This window comes from Lotus japonicus, chromosome 3 (genome assembly GCF_012489685.1).
Source record: "Lotus japonicus ecotype B-129 chromosome 3, LjGifu_v1.2".
Classification (NCBI taxonomy): domain Eukaryota; kingdom Viridiplantae; phylum Streptophyta; class Magnoliopsida; order Fabales; family Fabaceae; genus Lotus; species Lotus japonicus.
The window spans coordinates 80,057,939-80,075,922 of NC_080043.1; the positions used below are offsets into that span (position 1 = coordinate 80,057,939).

Below are 17,984 nucleotides of genomic sequence, written 5' to 3' on the forward strand. Positions count from 1 at the left end.
GTGACTGTTTTTCACTTTGTGTACGTTCGATTTGAGGACAAAATGCCTTTCCTTGTGTATTGTCTTCTTTCTTACGCTAGTCTTCAAATTATTCTCTTTTTATTCTCCTCATGGTACATTCATCTTTGAAAATCTAGATATATTTCTCAACTGATAACCGATTTTGAAACTGATACAGAAAGATGATTTTGTTTTAAAGTTTAGTAAAATTAAGTTCAAGTATAGTAAGTCAATTAATTTACTATAATCAAGTTGAAAATAATGAATTTGTATAATTATGGTCACAATGGCTCGTAATTTGAATTTACCAACACCTTACGGACGGACGTGGCCATTGATAACTTGGCCGTAGTTTCAAATTACAATCGTTATTTATTGATGGCCGAAATTGTCGGGTAAAGTGTCTTTAAATCAAATTATTATGGGTCTTATATCAATACAAGAAAACATGTAATTAAAAACAACGATCTAAACACTATTGTAAAGTCTCATTGTTACCGGTGGCCGCCAACAGCCTAGCCATCGATAACATATTATAAAAAAAATGTGCTTTTTATTGATGGCCTAAACGACTAGTATTTTGGTAGTAAGTATTTGTTTTTAGCAGAGGATTTAGCTACAACCAACTTATTGACGACCAAGGCTATCATTATTCTGAAATAACTGCTTAATTAACTATCGAAGGTCAAGGTCATCGTTAACTTGGCGGGCTTTTGTAAATTCTCGTTGTTAGTTACTGATTGACAAAACTGCCACTAATTTCAATATTTTGTAATTATCGATGACCGAATTCATCATTAACGTGGTGATTTTTTTAAAATTATGGTCGTTTGTTACTAGCTGTGAAAACCATCGGCCTTGCCGGTAACTTGGCAGCCTTTTTAGATTTAGATTGTCAGTTATCAAGGCGAAAGTCATCGGTAACTTATAAATTTGTATTCGTAGAACCTTTTCCTCACGCTTTCGTCTTCTTACTCGCATGCATTTTCCATTCAATCTTCCTTTACTTTTGTTATTCAATGATCTTTGGTTTTACATTTATTATTATAGTATAATTAGGAATAATAAGCATATATAATTAGAAATATATCAAACTATGAATAGTGATAGTTTGAATGGGCAAAACATGCTCCATCTGTTGTGGATGAAAATGTCACATTTGCGGAAGGAATTTCCATGACATTTACATCCGCGACAGGAACTTCCATGAGTGTGACATTTACATCCACGACAGGAGTTTTTTATAGTGTAAGTTGAATCAATAACCTACAGCCTAAACCATTGGTTTTTCTTATAGGCGCCTAAAGCATCGGTAACTTACAAAGAGTTATTTCGAATGAGCATAGGCTTATTCTCCTTCCATTATAGGGATAGGAAACACACACCCGGGATTTTGCATTATAAATATATAACTACACAATTAGTTTAGGATTTCACAGGAATATGATTTACAAGGCTGTCATGAAAGTCCTTCTGTTTCTGATAAGGAACAGGAAAAGCTTTTATTTAAAAAAAGTTTCACCAATAGAATTTAATACTAACACAAATGATCATTCTTGCATATCAGTTCTTCTAAGGCCGTAATTAAACCAAAATGGATAGGAAAGGAAGGTACATTTTAAAGCACCATTATAATCCGGTACTACATATATTTCTCTACTGTACAGAAATAACTCAACATATTTTTATTGGTTTAATAACTTGGAAGAAGCAGCTTGAGAAAAACAGTTGGCAACAAAACATCATTACTTTGAGTATCTTTCTAGTTCTGCCTTTCTATACAAAGGTGCAACCTTTTTCAGAACAAGAGAAGAGACTCTTGAGCAGAAAACCAAGTTTCTTGGACTGGACACAAATGTTTTCACTTATCAGCATTGATTCCGAATATCCGAACCTTGTGCATATTAGGGAACTTTGCAACAACTAGCACAATCACAGCAACAGTGTTGAAGAACAGCATTGGGTTCTGATAGTCAGTTGTGTGTGAGGCAATCAAGTACCTGAAAATCACAAAATTAGAATCAGTAAATGACTATTCACTCGAAATTTAAATCATGTACGCTCAAAAGATAATTATACAATTTTTAAAATACCAAGGCTAGTCTACCAACACCATGCATGAGTTAAACTTGGACTCCATGCCACTAAGAAAATAAGTTTTGTTAATATAACTGACTACCCTTAAAATAGGTATTCCTGAAACAATTTAACGAAAGCTTTTCCACAAAGCACTCTATCATGAGAAAGCTTAAATACGAACAGCTAAAAATATACAAAAGTTTTCCAGAACATCCAAGTTTTGGGGTGTTTCATCATGAAGATATAAAATTAATGATACCAACGTGTTATGTTATGAATAGATCAGGATCCTCTTATGTGGATACTTCAATTGGCACTGTTAAGGTAGAGTTGTGTCTATCTCTCTTTTCATATCTATCATATAGGTGAGACTCTCTAAATATTTATAAAAAGAGAGATGGACACAAAAATTCACATAACAGTGGCATGTGACACGAGAGGATCCTAATCTGTTATGAACCAAATCCTCGGCAAGTCCATTTAGATACATTTCCTTTTTATTGGTTTCACCTCAATCTCTAACTATAGCTATCTTCAGTCTGATTCAAGCTTCATACCAGGTTTTCTGTTAGTCTTTTTCACACATGGGCTTAGGCTTAGGCAAGATTCTGCCATCTTATCCTAATGTGCTATCCCTACTTTTTCTCTAATACATTAATTCATGATTTTTCTCGTGTTGTTAACACATCCACTGCAATATTATCATCTCCACAACATTAAGCTTAAGCTCTTGTTCAGTTTTTACCAACACCCAGTACCATTAAATATTGCAAGTCTTAGAGTAGTGCAGAAATATTTTCCTTTGAGCTTGAAAGGTATCTTTTGAACACAAATATCAACTAAGGCATTCTCCATAACATCCGACCAACTTAAATCCTATAGTTCACATCTCCCCGGGTTTCTCCAGCATCTGATGCGACACATCCAAGATATTTGAACCTTGAGGACATGTAGAGTCTAACCCCCAAATTTCAACTCTCCATGCCTTGCTAAACTTTCATTGGATGATTGGAAAGAATTTGTTTTACTTCTAATTAACCGGAAAAAATGTGCTTCTAAAGCTTTTCTCACAAACTAAGTTAAGCCATTTATTTCATCCTTGGACTCTCCCATTAGGACTAGATCATCAGCAAAAACCAAACAATGCATGATGACTAGATCTTGGTTATGCTCAGTAAGCACATCCAAAACCATGAAAAAATCGGGTTTGACAACCTTGCTTGTACTAAATATGCAAATTAATAACTGACGCCTCAGATAAAACACCACTCTCATTGTAGAAAACTATCTAGACTGACAAAGTAACACACCATGGAAATTTCAGCAAATACTTGTCAGTTCAAAACTAGGAAAGGCAGCCCAACCAGCCCCCCCGCAGAAATACTGAGAAGTTTCCTATAAGGACCTAAGTCCTTTGCTACTGAAATTCTCTGTTTCTGAAAAACAATATGGCTGTATCCTCTTAATCTAGATCAGCTACAATCAACCTAATAGATTTTGGTAGCCATAAGAATGAAAAGTCTCGGTGCAATGTGCAATATATGCTGTTCATTGGAGAACTAGGCATTTAAAAAAAGCTGTCATTTTCAATAAATATCGTCCACATAACAAATCTGCTATTGTACTAGTTTATTTTGTTGCCATACTTCAGTGCTCACCATAGTCTGTTCAAGATGGTGTCTCTATCAGATCCTGAAAGGGATTTGTTTTAACTTGTTTGTCTGTCTTTTATTAGTTTATCCTTCATGTCATTGTTAAGGAAGATTTCTTAACTTTTGAACTTATTTCAGGTTAGGCTTCTTTAAAGTGAAAAGTGCACCTTATAGTAAAAGTGGAAAGTTATAATGGTTGATCAGCAAAATAATGATTAAGATTGTGATGGAAATATCAGGCTTGTTAATAGCGCGCTATAGCGGCGCCATAGCCTATAGCGTAGCGGCCTGGGGGTTCACCGCTACTCCACTATTCACCGCTATTTGCGCTAGTTTCCGCTATAGTGCTCGAAATAGCGTTTTTTGGGCTTGCCGCTACACTACGCTATCTGCCATTAACAACCCTGGGAAATATATAATACATGCAAATAAGCAGTAAACCATAAGTTCTGAAATTAATTCGGTATGGTATCATTTTGGTTCTGTTACTAAGGCTTTTTATTATGGACCACCCCGCAGAAGTTTGAAGTTTCAAGATTCAACGTGGCCTGCAGTTGTCCTAGGAAAAAATCAATACACCAATCTTTCTATGAAAATTGATGAAGCCAATCTGGATCTAATGATATCCTAGGAGAAATTGATGAAGTCAATCCAGTCTTATGAAGGGTAGAACAATGTCATCCTAAACTAGCTGTTGGGATAGAGTTGGGCCCACACCCAAGTTCTCAAGGTCTCCTATTGTACACCCTTTACTTCAGAGGAATCAAATTCTTTTCTTTTTTATTTAAAATTTGACAATGTTTCTTCTAGCAAAACAATTTCCTGAAAAAACTAAGCACTTAATCCTCAAAATTTAAGTTACGAACCCGCGTAGTTTCACAAAGAAAAAAAAAAGATAAAACTTAACAGATCATGTCTCAAATATTATAATAGAAATCTCTGCATTTTCAGCTAACTTAAATACTATTAGCCAACATGGAAGTTTTTTGGGCTTCATAAACTATATATACACCTAATACCAATACTTCTCCACTAGACTTCCAATGAAACTCTAGGATATCCATGAATATTGAATAGCCAATTTCTAGGACATAAAATACACACACACACATGCACAAGGGGAGAGAGAGTATATGGATACTACTAACTTCAGAACGCTTTAAAAGATTCCCACGCCTGCAGCCCATTCAAAAGACAAATAACAGGGAAAATGGCCTATAAAACCAGTACCTTTTATGGCATTGGGTCAGGTTCGCGGCTCTATTCGAACCTATTAAGAGTATTGACACCCCTATTTAGTATTGACCACCAATTGATTTACAACTTCCACTTTAAAATCATTTAAAGTACAACCCATATACAGATACATTTGTCTGCATCAGTATAGACGATATCAATGTGAACCAATTCGTGTTTTTACAAAAAGACTGGACACGCGCAAATGCCCCCGAGCGCACACGCATATAGACAACTTTAAATGTAAAAACACTGGCATGCAAATTAGAGAACTTACAGCACCAAAGGAACAACTGTTAGAAACTTCCTGTTACGAGTGAGCTGCTTTCCATTGTCTATCTGCTCCCACCATGTCAATCTATTGTAGATCCCTTGGTCCTCTGCAAATGGAGTTCCTTTCTTCCAGTGGAAAAAGTGATATGTTACCTGATAGACACAACATAATGAATCAAGCCATGTAGATAGACCAATTTATCCTAAGCTTCATTAATAAAAAATTGACAGAAGATATTAATTTATAGTTTTATCTAATCGAACAATTTTGAAGAAAAAATCTCTGTTGCCCATCACCTCACCAAGTGGTTCAGTAGTATGTTTTTCCCTCCCTAAAATCATGGGATGTGGCATTGTATTGTTAATGGTCTCATTTGATAATTTTGAAGAAAATAATAAAAGGGAACTGTCCAATTAAATGGAATTATTTTATGGAGGGAGTAGATACTACATGAATACTGAAAATATTTCTTCACCAAATGATACATAAGTAAACGCGGATTGCCTTGCTTTAATGTTTCACCAATCCCATAAAAGGAAAAATGAGAAACAAACACTCTTAGACAAACATGGCTCTTAGACACCTGAATCTTGAATTGGAGTACATCTAAAATTAAAACGAGGAGAAGCAAAAAAGAAAAGTTTGAACATCTCATAAAGGAGGGGAACTGTGAAAATTACAGCAAATACAGCACAACTAGTTCAAGAATCACAGAAACAATTGAATCTAGAATAGGGAAAGATCTTAACAATCCCCTGTTCTGCAACGCTTTCTTGAACAACCCCCCCCCCTGCTTTGAACAATATAAAAAGCAGCGGCATTCATTCTCCTTGCCAATCTAAACATCCTGCTAAGGATAGACTGGAAGATAATCATCATCACGGTCATCAATAAGCATAGAGGCCCCCAGGAGATATTGGACATCTCAAAGTGAGTAGTGTATACAAACAGACTGAAACAGGTGAAAATGGTGTAGGAAGAGACTAAGAAGGAGGGGAAGTACAAAAGTAATATGTGGGGATATGATTAGGGTACACCAGATAAGGTAACTTTTTTATGATAGATTATAGAACAAAGTACACTTGATGGAGCCATGAAGACAGGAATGGGAAGTCAACGGTCTAATACGCTAACAGATAATTATTTTTCTTCAGCTTTATCATCAGCAATGGCTATTAATGAGCTTGGTTTATTTTTTATCAAAAGAAAACGAAAGTAAATGTGAGTAATAAAAGAGAAAGATCAAGTGCCAATACGAGAAAGATTAATGGATAATGTTAACTTTTTTTCGAATTATATATATAGGTTAATGTACATAGGAGAATACCGAATTGCTAGGAAAATAAACTAGGTATGAAGGTCACTCTCTACCCTTGACAAGAGAAACGCAAAGAAGATTCAAGAGTATAGTTCACTTCCAATCATATGCTATGATTTGGTGAGATGACAGACGGACCTCTAACTTACATATGTCTTATAAGAATTTTACCCCCCCCCCCTCCCCCTCTTTCTGTCCCTCTCTGCATGAATATCAAGAATGAAACCACAAACTTGAATCCTGAACTTCTTACCACGTATCAAGCCACAAGAAGCGGCAAGGCTGATATAAATGATTATGGAGTATGATGACTCAATAAATTAACATCTCAACCTCTCCAAGCGCAGCACAATTTAATTACATTCAGCCTCTTATCTTATAAAATTGCCCCATCTATGAACAATTTACCATTCACTAAACAAAACCCAAAACAATATAACTGCGACGCCGACACCCATTTACCAAAAAATAACGAACACCACATACAAAACCAAAAATAATCCTTATACTGCAATGTTTCCAAATGGGTTGAACATACACAAACCCTCCCTTGCTTTATACATTTCTAAGTATTAAGAAAGAAACCTAAACAATATAAAACCTAAACTATTCACCATTAATTAAGCAATTAAGTACAATGAGACAAAAACCCAAGTACCTACCCAAAACCAAAAACCAAAACAATCCTACCCCCCATTTATCAAGGAATTACAAACAACAGATACAAACCCTAAAAGGCTCTAGTTTCCACACGGGTTATCATGAGGGGTAAATCAGGCAAATCAACAAGGTAACAAATCAAATACCCAGAAATCAAATCCAATTTGAATCAATCGTATTGTGATATCTGATTTGAAATGTAAAGGAAAAACAGGAAAAAGTAAAGGAAGGAAAGGAAGAAGGAAGATACAAGGAAATGGACGAGATTAACGATGGTCCAAGCGATGCCAGGGGAGCAACTGAAGACGGAGAGAACGAGGATCCATGAGAAGAAGAGGATGAGGATGTAGGTGGTCCAAACGCCAGGGTACGTGAACCACTCCGTGTTCCTGTTCAGATCCGCTGGTGGCACCGCCTTCACGTACAGATTTGCCATAAAACAATAAACAAAGGAACCCTCCTGTTGATTGATTGATAGATGCGCCACGATCGATCGAACTTCGATGATGATGATGGCGGTGGTGGACGGTGGTGGTGGTGGTGGTGGTTGTTGTTGAATTGAATGGAAATTCCAAAACCCAGAAACACAACACAACCTCTCTTTTTCTCTCTCTCTCTCTCTAGCGTGTGGAGGAATTGAATAATGAAAATGATAGATAGCACTTAAAATCGGTAAATGTATTTATTGTGAAATAAACAAATTTTTACAATGAATATCAATTTTTCATGGATAGACCAGAATATCGACATCGTTTTTCATGGATAATTTTCGAATTTTTGTTTTTTACGAGGTTAAAAATGATTTTTTGTAACATTTTTTGGTATCTTCTTATTAAATTGGACTACACATGAAGTATAAAATAAATTTAGGTCATTATTGTCGGTTCAACTTTGTAATAGCTAAATTTTACTGTTTTTTTAAGATAAAAAGAAACACGACTACACATCATTATCTAGGCATAATAAAGAAACTATGTCGGATGGCAGAAGCCTCCACATAGTGGGAGATACCCTTAATTTAACCCTACCTAGAAGGTTTCTATGTCATAAAATTTGTTGCATTATTGGGCTCATCAGGAATATGCTCCACTAAAGCTTGCCAATCTCGGTGAGGCGCGCCCCTAACACGCAAAATTGTCTCCCAAAAGGATGAAACATCCACCTCCTTCCGCAACGCCTCCGCCACATGCTGACAATCCGAAGTGCACATGATATTTCGCTGGCCGAGCTCCCAAGCATGATTCAATTCCAATTCAATAGCTAGTAATTCACTAAGGAATGTGTTGCCACCCTCATGGATGCTGTAAGCGCCCAAGATTCATGAGCGAGTCTCATCTAAACACACAGTTACACACCCCATAAAAATTAAAACATTTAAACTAAATATAAATGTATCCAAATTTAAAGACAATTGGTGTATGTTTGGTTTAAGCAAATAGGACTCATAGTTCGGAGAAAATATAGATTTTCTATTTGATTTTGGGATGGAATGAACTATCATTTTGAGCTTTTTTATGTGATGAGATAGCTTCCTGAAAACCTATTTAACCAATCAAATAGAAGAAATAAAATGAGTAATTCTAATTAACACAACAAATTGTTGCACGACCAAACACGCACGATAAGTTAATCTATTTATTCTCAAGTTAACACTATTCAATGCATTAAAAGTTTAAAACAATTAAGATCAGACGGACAATGATATTTAAGTCATCAAAATTTGTTCCAATGTTTGACGTGTCTTTAAACAAGTCAAGTAGTACGAGATAAAGAACATATGATGGGTGGGGAGGTCCAGAGATCAATTTCTCGAGGGAATAATTTTTCTTTTCGATGTAAAAAAAAAGACAACTCGAAAATACAATAAAAAGTACAAAAAAACATGAGTAATGGATAATAAAAAGGTGAATGTGTCTTTCACCAGACACTTGTGTTGTGCTATTGTTCGTAGCATCAAGCAATTCTCTTATCACTTTAATTATTTAATGACCATGTGACTTAATGTTTTAGTCTTGATAATTCACATTTGATCAAACGATCATGATTTCTTCCTTCTTCCTAACCATCTTATATATGTTCATCAAGGTTTTGTTTGAAAAGGTATAAATAGTGAAGAGAGGGATAGAGGAGAGATCGAGGACCTCTCTTGTTTGGTGAGTGAGAGTAGGGGCATAGATGAGAGACTTTTGTGGTCTCTCCAAATTGGAAAGAGATAGGTGGGTCCCTGTTTTATTTTCGTACTTTGCTCGTGGCTTGGGACCTTGAGTACTCACATTTGATTGCCAAAAAGTGTACTATATTACACTACATTATTTTTAATCCCAAATCGCACTATACTGGTGGTCTGTGAACGAGAGTATTTACATTCAAACTACCAAAAAGTGTTTTACATTATACATAATTATTATTTTAACATAAAAAGTAACATTCTCTTCTCTTTTATTATACCAAACAACCTCTATATTTATTATATTTTTCATTTCTTTCTCTGTACTCAAATTCTTTCTTCTCTACTCTCTCTTTCTTGTCTACCAAACAAAGTGCAAGTGAACCATGATGACCAGATTCAAAACATTAAAGAAAGAATTTTAAACCCAGTATGTATAATTATAGTGAGCATCCCATTGTCCTAAGTTCCCTTCGCTTGTATATACATCAGAACTAAAATTGTTATGTAACCGCTCATCACCACATGACTACAAGTGTCTTGGTTTTGTTTTTGGTGAGGGGATCATATGTTTAACCCGTCCCATCATAATAAATACTCCTATATACAAATGATCATCTAAAAGTACATTAAGGGATAGGTCGTCTTGAATAATGAGATTGAGTCACTCAATGATGAGATCTCTTATTCCACTCCACAAGCCCCTGGTACACCAAGTTTTTAACATTAATGCGAAGTATGTCTTTTTTAACCAAGTTTTTAGCATTAATGCGAAGTATGTCTTTTTTAACTGCATCAACCTACGCTCCTCGAACATTGCGAAAAAAAAAATATGAATAATGCAAATGGTATTTACAGGAATGGTGTGTTTTTGGCCAGTTGGGAGCTTGTGTGGCAAGAGGGTGAGATTCACTCCATCCAACGCGAATCCAAAGCATTGAATTCGCCCCACATAAAACGCATGCAAGGCATCATCAATCCATCAGAGAAAATTCGCCTCAAAGAAAACGAATGATGTTTGTAAAGGATTCGCCTCATACCAAGCGCATCACTGTCATGTACTGCAAAGCCAAGGAATCAGATCCCAACTTGGGAAACGAAGGAATCTCACTGAATCTGGCACATGAAATTCGTTTCATATAGGGCGAATCCATATGCATGCGTTTTATGTGGGGCGAATTCAGTGCTTTGGATTCGTGTTGGGTGGAGCGAATCCCACCCCCTTGCCACACAAGCTCCCAGCTGGCAAAAAACACACCATTCTTGTAAATTCGATTTTTTTACCCTTTTTGGTAATTAATTTTTTTTTCCGCATTATTCATTTTTTTTTTTCGAACATCGCCCCGGCCAATCCAAGATACATCACCATCAATATATTTGTTAAAAATAATATCAATAAAATAAATGTATAGTAACTATTGAATATTTTATTTGATGTGAATTTATCATTGATTAAATTCAAGTTCGGTTAGTTGACAGAACTAACTAACCTGTTCTTCCTTTCCAAACGCAAATCTATTTCACAAAAATAGCACTCTGTTTTACCATACAACCTGTCTGTTTCCACCTTCACTTTCGCATCCCATGGCTTCTAATCTTCTCTCTCTTCCATAACAATCAGCATTGCTCATTGTTCCCTTTTTTCCCCCATTTTTTTGAGAATTTTCCCCCTTTTTCCCTCTGGAGATTGGGCAATGGGAGACCCATCCAGTAAAATTTAAACCTTTTCAAGGTTTTGGTACCTGGGTCGGTGGAAATATTGAATTTTTTCGAAGAAGAAAATGGTGGTGTTGGGTTTTGTTTGAGGATGAATTTTGGCTTTGACATGGAATGTGAGGCTTTGAATCTTGGTTCATTGCCTCCAACCAATGCCATTGAATGCCAATACCAGCTGCTATTTGGCATTCTATTCCTTCTTCAATCAAACCTTACCTTTCTCCATTCCAATCAGAAGCTGAACCTCGTACTATAAAAAATAGAAATATATAAATTATAAGAAGATATATAATAGCAAGGTTAAAATCCCTTGTGCTGTTTGCTTTGTAGGGTTGCAATTTAGCAACCAGAATGAATTCTGGTTCTGTGTTAGCATTACCTCCTACTTCAGACAATGTGTTCAGAACAAGGGAGCCTCCTGATTTTGAGGATGATACTGTGGAGAGAGATCCCACCGGCCGATACCTAAGGGTATGTATGTGTGACATTATGTCTCACATGATGATGCCTTTATGCATTTTTTATTTATATGTTTTTTTTTAATTCATTTGGCTCAACTTTGGTAGCTCATTTTAATTCTAATTGATGTGTTTGGGGTCTGAGGGTGATGCATTTCAATTAGTTAGGTTGGTTGTGAAATGGTGCTAGTTGAGCTAGAGGGGTTGGCACATTTGGAATAAACCCTGCTTCCTGCATTGGGTTTACATGGTTATTCTTGCTGACATTCGAACCAAAGTAGTTGATATGGATAATGGATTAGCTGTGTTTTTTTGTGTGCAACTATATGAGATATATCAGTGCATGTTTGGATATACAGTGAAAATTAGTGAGTCAAGATCATGATGTATAGAGGTGAATTCCCTTAGCTCTTGTGGTTGTCCACCGTGATTTTGTCTTCACGGTGATATCCACCGTGTATTCAAACACGCACTCAGTTGAATTCATGGCTCAATGTAGGTTTAGAAACTCAGAGTGGATGATAGATTTGCAAACAGCATTCTAATTTAACTTTGTAAACCAGGTTGTTATGTTATTGATTTTCATTCTAAATGCACAAGTATAAAATCTATCTCATGCTCAAGATTCAATTCTACATATAATCCTAATTCATATAAAAAGTTCCCTATTTAAAGAACTGCTAGGGGAACCAATTATCATACGCCTTCATCATCTAAGGGAATTTTGACTTCTCTATTCAGTGATTCTATGATTCACTTGTTGTTCTTTCTATTTTTGTCTAATTTGACTTTTTTCCCTCTTGTTTTTTTTCTCAGTACAATGAAATTTTGGGCAGGGGTGCCTTCAAGACTGTGTACGACTCTCATGACTAATCTCTACTTTCTATTTTTAATTTTTTTTTTCACTCACTACCTCTATTTCAGTATATTCTGTTCCTAACTTCTAGATTTATTCAGAATTTTACGTGCTATGTATATTTATTCTAGAGATTTAGTCTTCAATAATACTTAGGAGAGTCCTTGTTACTTGTCAAAGCATGCTACTTAATCTCTTTCTCTTTTGCAGTTATAGGGGCTTTGACGAAGTTGATGGAATAGAAGTTGCTTGGAACCAAGTTAAGATTGACGGCCTCTTGCATTCAGTAGATGATCTATCAAAATTGTATTCTGAAGTTAATCTATTGAAGTCTTTAAAACATGATAATATCATTAAGTTCTATAATTCTTGGATTGATGATAAGCAGAAAACTGTTAACATGATCACTGAACTCTTCACATCTGGAAACTTGAGGCAGTATGTTCTCCTGAATTTATCCACTTCGTGTTTGCTGTTTGTCCCTAATGCCTGCATAACATTGTTGTATACGTTTGGCTGACAGATATCGTAAGAAGCATAAATATGTTGAAATTAAAGCCATAAAATGTTGGGCCAGGCAGATTCTTCAAGGCTTAGTATATCTTCACAGTCACAAGCCACCTATTATTCATAGAGACTTGAAATGCGACAACATCTTTGTGAATGGAAACCAAGGAGAAGTTAAAATAGGAGACCTTGGTTTGGCAATTGTCATGCAGCAACCAACTGCCCGAAGTGTTATTGGTAACGTATTACTTTCCGAAAATGTGATGTTTTTATTTAATCATACTGGTCCTTTAGGTAGTACTAAAATATGTTTTTGCCTATATTTCTCCATTCTAAAAGGGACCCCTGAGTTTATGGCTCCAGAACTATATGAAGAGGAATACAATGAACTTGTTGACATCTATTCTTTTGGGATGTGCATATTGGAGATGATTACTCTTGAGTATCCCTATATTGAATGCAAAAATCCAGCTCAAATTTATAAGAAAGTTACCTCGGTAAGTATAGCAACCACTGGCATTTCCTTGTTACTTATGACTGCATGCTCACAATATGAACTACTCGACTCATATATGTGTTGCAGGGTATCAAACCCGCTTCCCTTGATAAGGTGAGTGATCCCGAAATTAAAGAGTTTATTGAGAAATGTCTGGTTCCAGCATCCGAGAGATTGTCTGCAGAGGAGCTTCTTAAAGACCCATTTCTACAGACACCTATTCAAACTCCGAGAGCTGTAGACATGGTCAAACCTGGTTCTCTATCTATGGACATAGATAATGACTGCAAACAGCTTTGTGTGAGTAACAGTGCTGAAAGCAACCAAGGAAGTTCACATTGTCCTGTTTTTGAAGTCCAAAGGACAAATAAGAACAATGCATTTAGGTTAAAAGGGACTAAAAATGACGATAACTCAGTATCTTTGACCTTGCGTATTGCGGATACATCTGGTGAGTATGTGGTCTTTCTTGCCCCTTCTGTACCTTTTTTTCTCCGGGGAGAGGAGGTATAGAACATCTGAATTAGCTTTTGACACTTCGCCATGCCTTTCTATTGAAATGATGCAATAATAGCGTTGCTTGTGTTACATGCAGGTCGAGTGAGGAATATACATTTTCTCTTTTACCTTGATACAGATACTGCAGTCTCTGTGGCCTCAGAGATGGTTGAACATTTGGAGTTGGCCGATCACGATGTGGCTTTCATAGCTGAGCTTATTGATTACTTGATAGTGAAACTTCTACCTTGGTGGAAGCCCTCACCTGATCATAAATCAAGTGGAGAATTTAGTCTTAACGGTGGTGGGTCTACAACGGCAGACAGTGAAACCTTTATGGCGTGCTCATGCGGTTCTGTCCTTACTAGTTTTCCCTCTAAATTAGCTATTGACCAGCACAACTTCTATGGGTTTAACACAGCTCCTGGAGAAAGTTTTATGACTGCTGAGAAGAGTTGTTCTTACAAAAATGTTGATAATGCCTGTTTTGACAGTGTTAGTGATTATAAGTCTTCTCCTAGTTTGTTTACCTCTGGGTTTAACACAACCCCTGGAGAAAGTTTTATGACTGCTGAGAAGAGCTGCTTTTACAAAAATGCTAATAATGCCAGTTTTGACAGTGATTATATGTCTTCTCCTAGTTTGTTTAACTTGGAAGATCGATATTCACAAGAATCCGGAGCATCTGAAATAGTTATTGAAGATGCTTCTGTGAAAAATGACGAGTTTCATGATTCCAATGTTGATGGAAGTTTTGGATGCTTAAGTAGGTCTGTCTCAGAACTTGAACTCGGGGATGCATATTTTAAGGATTGTATATTGCAAGCGACAGATTGTAGTGCCGGGTCAATTTGTGGAACATCATCCGATGTTGTGAGCAGCCGTTCTTCAGTGTCTTCAATCGAAAAGGAGATTGATCTTGAGCTAAAGTTCCAACTAGATGCAATTGAGTTACAGTATCAGCATTGGATGGAAGAACTTAATAGAATGAAGTTGGAGGCATTGGAAGCCACTAGAAGGAGATGGATGGCAAAGAAGAAAGAGGCTGTTCATTGATTTTGAGCCTATTGAGTAACATCTTTTTACCCTTGTCGAAGTTGTTTCATTGTAAATTTGATGATATCTAACTGTAATTTGTATATTGGATGTGGCTCTATTTTTGTGGAAGCGAGTGATCTTTCTCTCCCCCTATTTTTTATACGTTACACATATATTCACATTAAGTACTTCATTTTCTCTGAAAAATGAAACTAACATGGCTCCAACTGTTAACCAGATTTTAAATGAAATATGTCAATTAAATCTGCATAAAATATGGGCATTACCTCATTCAATGACTTACATTCATTTTCAATTTCAATTAAATATAGTCAAGAGAGAGATTTACGTTTACATTCACATTCAATCAATTTATGCCTCGTAGGAGAGAGATTTACATTCATTTTTAATTTTAATTAAAATAAAAACGTATTTTCTGATTTGACGGAATTCAATTAGATGCATGAGTAAACAAAGTTTACATTGTGGGTGCATAATCCTTTAGATGAGGTAGTTGGGGCTCGTTATAAAAACTGAACCACTCCCCACTTTCTCTCTCACGCAGCACAGATATAGATACTTAGCGTTAAGCATCAATATCTACTAATGCACAAACCAACAAGCATACATACACATCAGAAACCAAAAAAGGCAGTACAGGTAATTTTTATTTTGTTTAATCAATTGTTAGTTGAATCTTCCTTTCTACTGGTTCTAGTTTTACATTTTGTTGTATGTGTTTGTTCTCCTCTGTGTCTAACTTTTGAAGCAAGACAAACAATTCTTAAAGAATTGCAACATTTTCTCACCAAACTATTTCTAGTGCTTTTTTAATCCCATCTTAATCAACCCCTTTTGTTTATACAACACTCTTTTAGTCATATTCTTTTCTTCAAACTATTTCTCAATGATTGAGTACATTTCTTGCAATTCATTCAGCCCCTGATACACATTTTTGACAAATCACACCAATTATCATATTCTGACATTGGCTGCTAGTGTTTGATCATAATTTTATAGTTGAGTCTTTGACCAGACTTTTCTTTTACACTTTTATTTATGAGTAGGAGAAGATAAGGTGGTAGTTCCAGGAAAGTTCATCAAATGGCAGAATTGATGGGATCACGGGCATACTGCTGCTTCAAGTGCCAGAACCTTGTTGCTTTCCATGATGATATCGTTTCCAAAGATTTCCAGGTGAAATTTTTTCTTGCATTTTTGGCACTTTCCCCATCTTTATGTTAGGTTTCTACTTTCTAGATTGAAATGGTTCATCCATTTGAACCAATCTTGTATGCTCAGAATAGGATCAGGAAAAGGAAGGTTTCAAATAAATTGCTGACCTAAAGATTTAGATTTTACATACCCTCAAATGAATCATGCTGAAAACTTTTCAAACAAGGCCCTGAGACTAATTTGATCTGTTCTAAAAGGTACCACTGCAAATTATATTTCAAATTTCATTCAAATTTGTCAGTACCATGTTATATAAATCAAAATCTTGTTTTCTTATGCTTAAATGAATAAGGCCTTGTTTGGAAGAGCTTATCTTATAGTATAAACAATTATGGAAGTGTTTGGAAGAGCTAATGCAAATAGCCTATGACTTATCTATAGTTGTTTTGAACTTATTTTTGTAAGCTGCTCTGAATAGCATGAGTAAGCGCACATGCCTACCTAAAACCTATTTTTCATCTTATTTCAATAAATTTCTCAAATTAGCTTAGGAATAAGAGCTGAGTTAACTTGTTTTCCCAAACGGACCTTAAATGTGGTGCGCAAACTGGCTAAAAGGATGGATGATTATAACATGTTTAGATCAGCTTATTTTTCCTCATAATCAATTCTGGCACTTGAAGTTACCCATGAGGCTTCTCTCCATAATTGATTTTTACTGTAGTAGAAGAATTACCAAACGTGTGTTAAGATATTTCAGGTTTCTTTTTAACCAAGGATTTTCAAGGGTTATGTTCAACAGGCAAGCAATGGCAGAGCTTTTCTGTTTTCTCATGCCATGAACATTATCTTGGGTCCTAAAGAGGATAGGCAGCTTATGACTGGTCTTCACACAGTTGCTGATGTATATTGCTCTGATTGTGGAGAGGAACTGGGATGGAAGTACGTTAAAGCTTATGAGCAAACACAGAAGTACAAAGAAGGGAAATGTGTACTAGAGAAGTTCAAGATAGTTAGGGGAAATGCCTAGTGAACAGGTTTCAGTTCCAAGTTCTTTGATCCTCAATTATTTCCACAGTTGTATAGATGTGAATTGTTTCGTAAAGGTTGCTTGATCAGAGAAAAAGGGGTTCCTTAAAAAAAACATGATTTAGTCACTGATAAAACTTCTCAAGTTGTTTCATGATATCTACCCAAATGTGAACTGTTAAATAGCCCTTGTTCAAACTGTGCAAAAAGATTCATTTTCATGAAGAATTACAAAATTCATTTATTGGCCTTGTGCATAAAGCTTGGTTGTATTGCACTTTTGCATCCAAAATAGTTTCTTGTAGAGAAGCATTGGGGTATAACTGAAAATTGAATTGTTAGCGAAATTGACACATCACAGCTCAATCAAATAGAACCCACATATCAGTATATCACTGTGTCCCACACTGATAATTGATGTATTGGCTGCAATATATGCAACTTTGTAACTCTTTTATTCATTGTCATAAAACAAGTTGCTTGTTATCCTTCAAAGGTGAGAAATTGAATATGAATTGCAAGCTCTTTGCTGTTTAAGAATCTGCCAATTCAAAATTGTTTGAGTGTTAAAATTGACTATAGTAAATTGAATTGAAAGTATAGTGATTTATGTTGGATACATTTACGATTAAAGCAAATTCTGTCGAGTAGTATTGTGAAATCTAGTTGAAAACTTCATATTTGATCATGTCAACAGTAGAAGTTAGGATTTGTAATCTTATCCTAAAATTCATTTTGAAGCTAAAACTGTTAATTTGAAAAAGAAGCATTCATATTAACTCCTGAGAATTAATTATCAACCAGAAAAATCACTCCTAAGACTG

The 17,984-nt window shown here is 35.7% G+C and overlaps 3 protein-coding genes across 7 annotated transcripts; 2 read left to right on the forward strand and 1 right to left on the reverse strand.

The window, feature by feature from the left end:
• Positions 1 to 1,538: 1,538 nt before the first annotated feature.
• On the reverse strand, positions 1,539 to 7,969 carry LOC130746300 (uncharacterized). The gene is made up of 3 exons (XM_057598874.1): positions 7,470 to 7,969; positions 5,245 to 5,393; positions 1,539 to 2,000 (listed from the first exon to the last, which is right to left on the reverse strand). Exons 1-3 carry the CDS (start codon positions 7,653 to 7,655, stop codon positions 1,862 to 1,864), a joined length of 474 nt encoding a protein of 157 aa, XP_057454857.1. The 5' UTR covers positions 7,656 to 7,969; the 3' UTR covers positions 1,539 to 1,861.
• Positions 7,970 to 10,959: 2,990 nt separating this feature from the next.
• Positions 10,960 to 15,104, forward strand: LOC130746301 (probable serine/threonine-protein kinase WNK7). 3 transcript variants are annotated; one of them, XM_057598876.1, is made up of 7 exons: positions 10,966 to 11,573; positions 12,377 to 12,414; positions 12,627 to 12,854; positions 12,940 to 13,160; positions 13,263 to 13,420; positions 13,507 to 13,870; positions 14,015 to 15,104. In XM_057598876.1, exons 1-7 carry the CDS (start codon positions 11,454 to 11,456, stop codon positions 14,971 to 14,973), a joined length of 2,088 nt encoding a protein of 695 aa, XP_057454859.1. In that variant the 5' UTR covers positions 10,966 to 11,453; the 3' UTR covers positions 14,974 to 15,104. The 3 variants fall into 3 exon arrangements, with proteins under 3 accessions (XP_057454858.1, XP_057454859.1, XP_057454860.1); XM_057598875.1 differs by having other exon boundaries at positions 10,960 to 11,573; positions 12,940 to 13,420; XM_057598877.1 differs by lacking the exon at positions 12,377 to 12,414 and having other exon boundaries at positions 11,433 to 11,573.
• A 393-nt stretch (positions 15,105 to 15,497) lies between these two features.
• LOC130746302 (protein yippee-like At4g27745) lies at positions 15,498 to 17,404 on the forward strand. 3 transcript variants are annotated; one of them, XM_057598880.1, is made up of 3 exons: positions 15,498 to 15,615; positions 16,023 to 16,152; positions 16,934 to 17,404. In XM_057598880.1, the coding sequence occupies exons 2-3, from the start codon at positions 16,060 to 16,062 to the stop codon at positions 17,159 to 17,161; spliced, it is 321 nt and encodes a 106-aa protein (XP_057454863.1). In that variant the 5' UTR covers positions 15,498 to 15,615; positions 16,023 to 16,059; the 3' UTR covers positions 17,162 to 17,404. The 3 variants fall into 3 exon arrangements, with proteins under 3 accessions (XP_057454863.1, XP_057454861.1, XP_057454862.1); XM_057598878.1 differs by lacking the exon at positions 15,498 to 15,615 and having other exon boundaries at positions 15,772 to 16,152; positions 16,919 to 17,404; XM_057598879.1 differs by lacking the exon at positions 15,498 to 15,615 and having other exon boundaries at positions 15,801 to 16,152.
• The last annotated feature ends 580 nt before the right edge of the window (positions 17,405 to 17,984 follow it).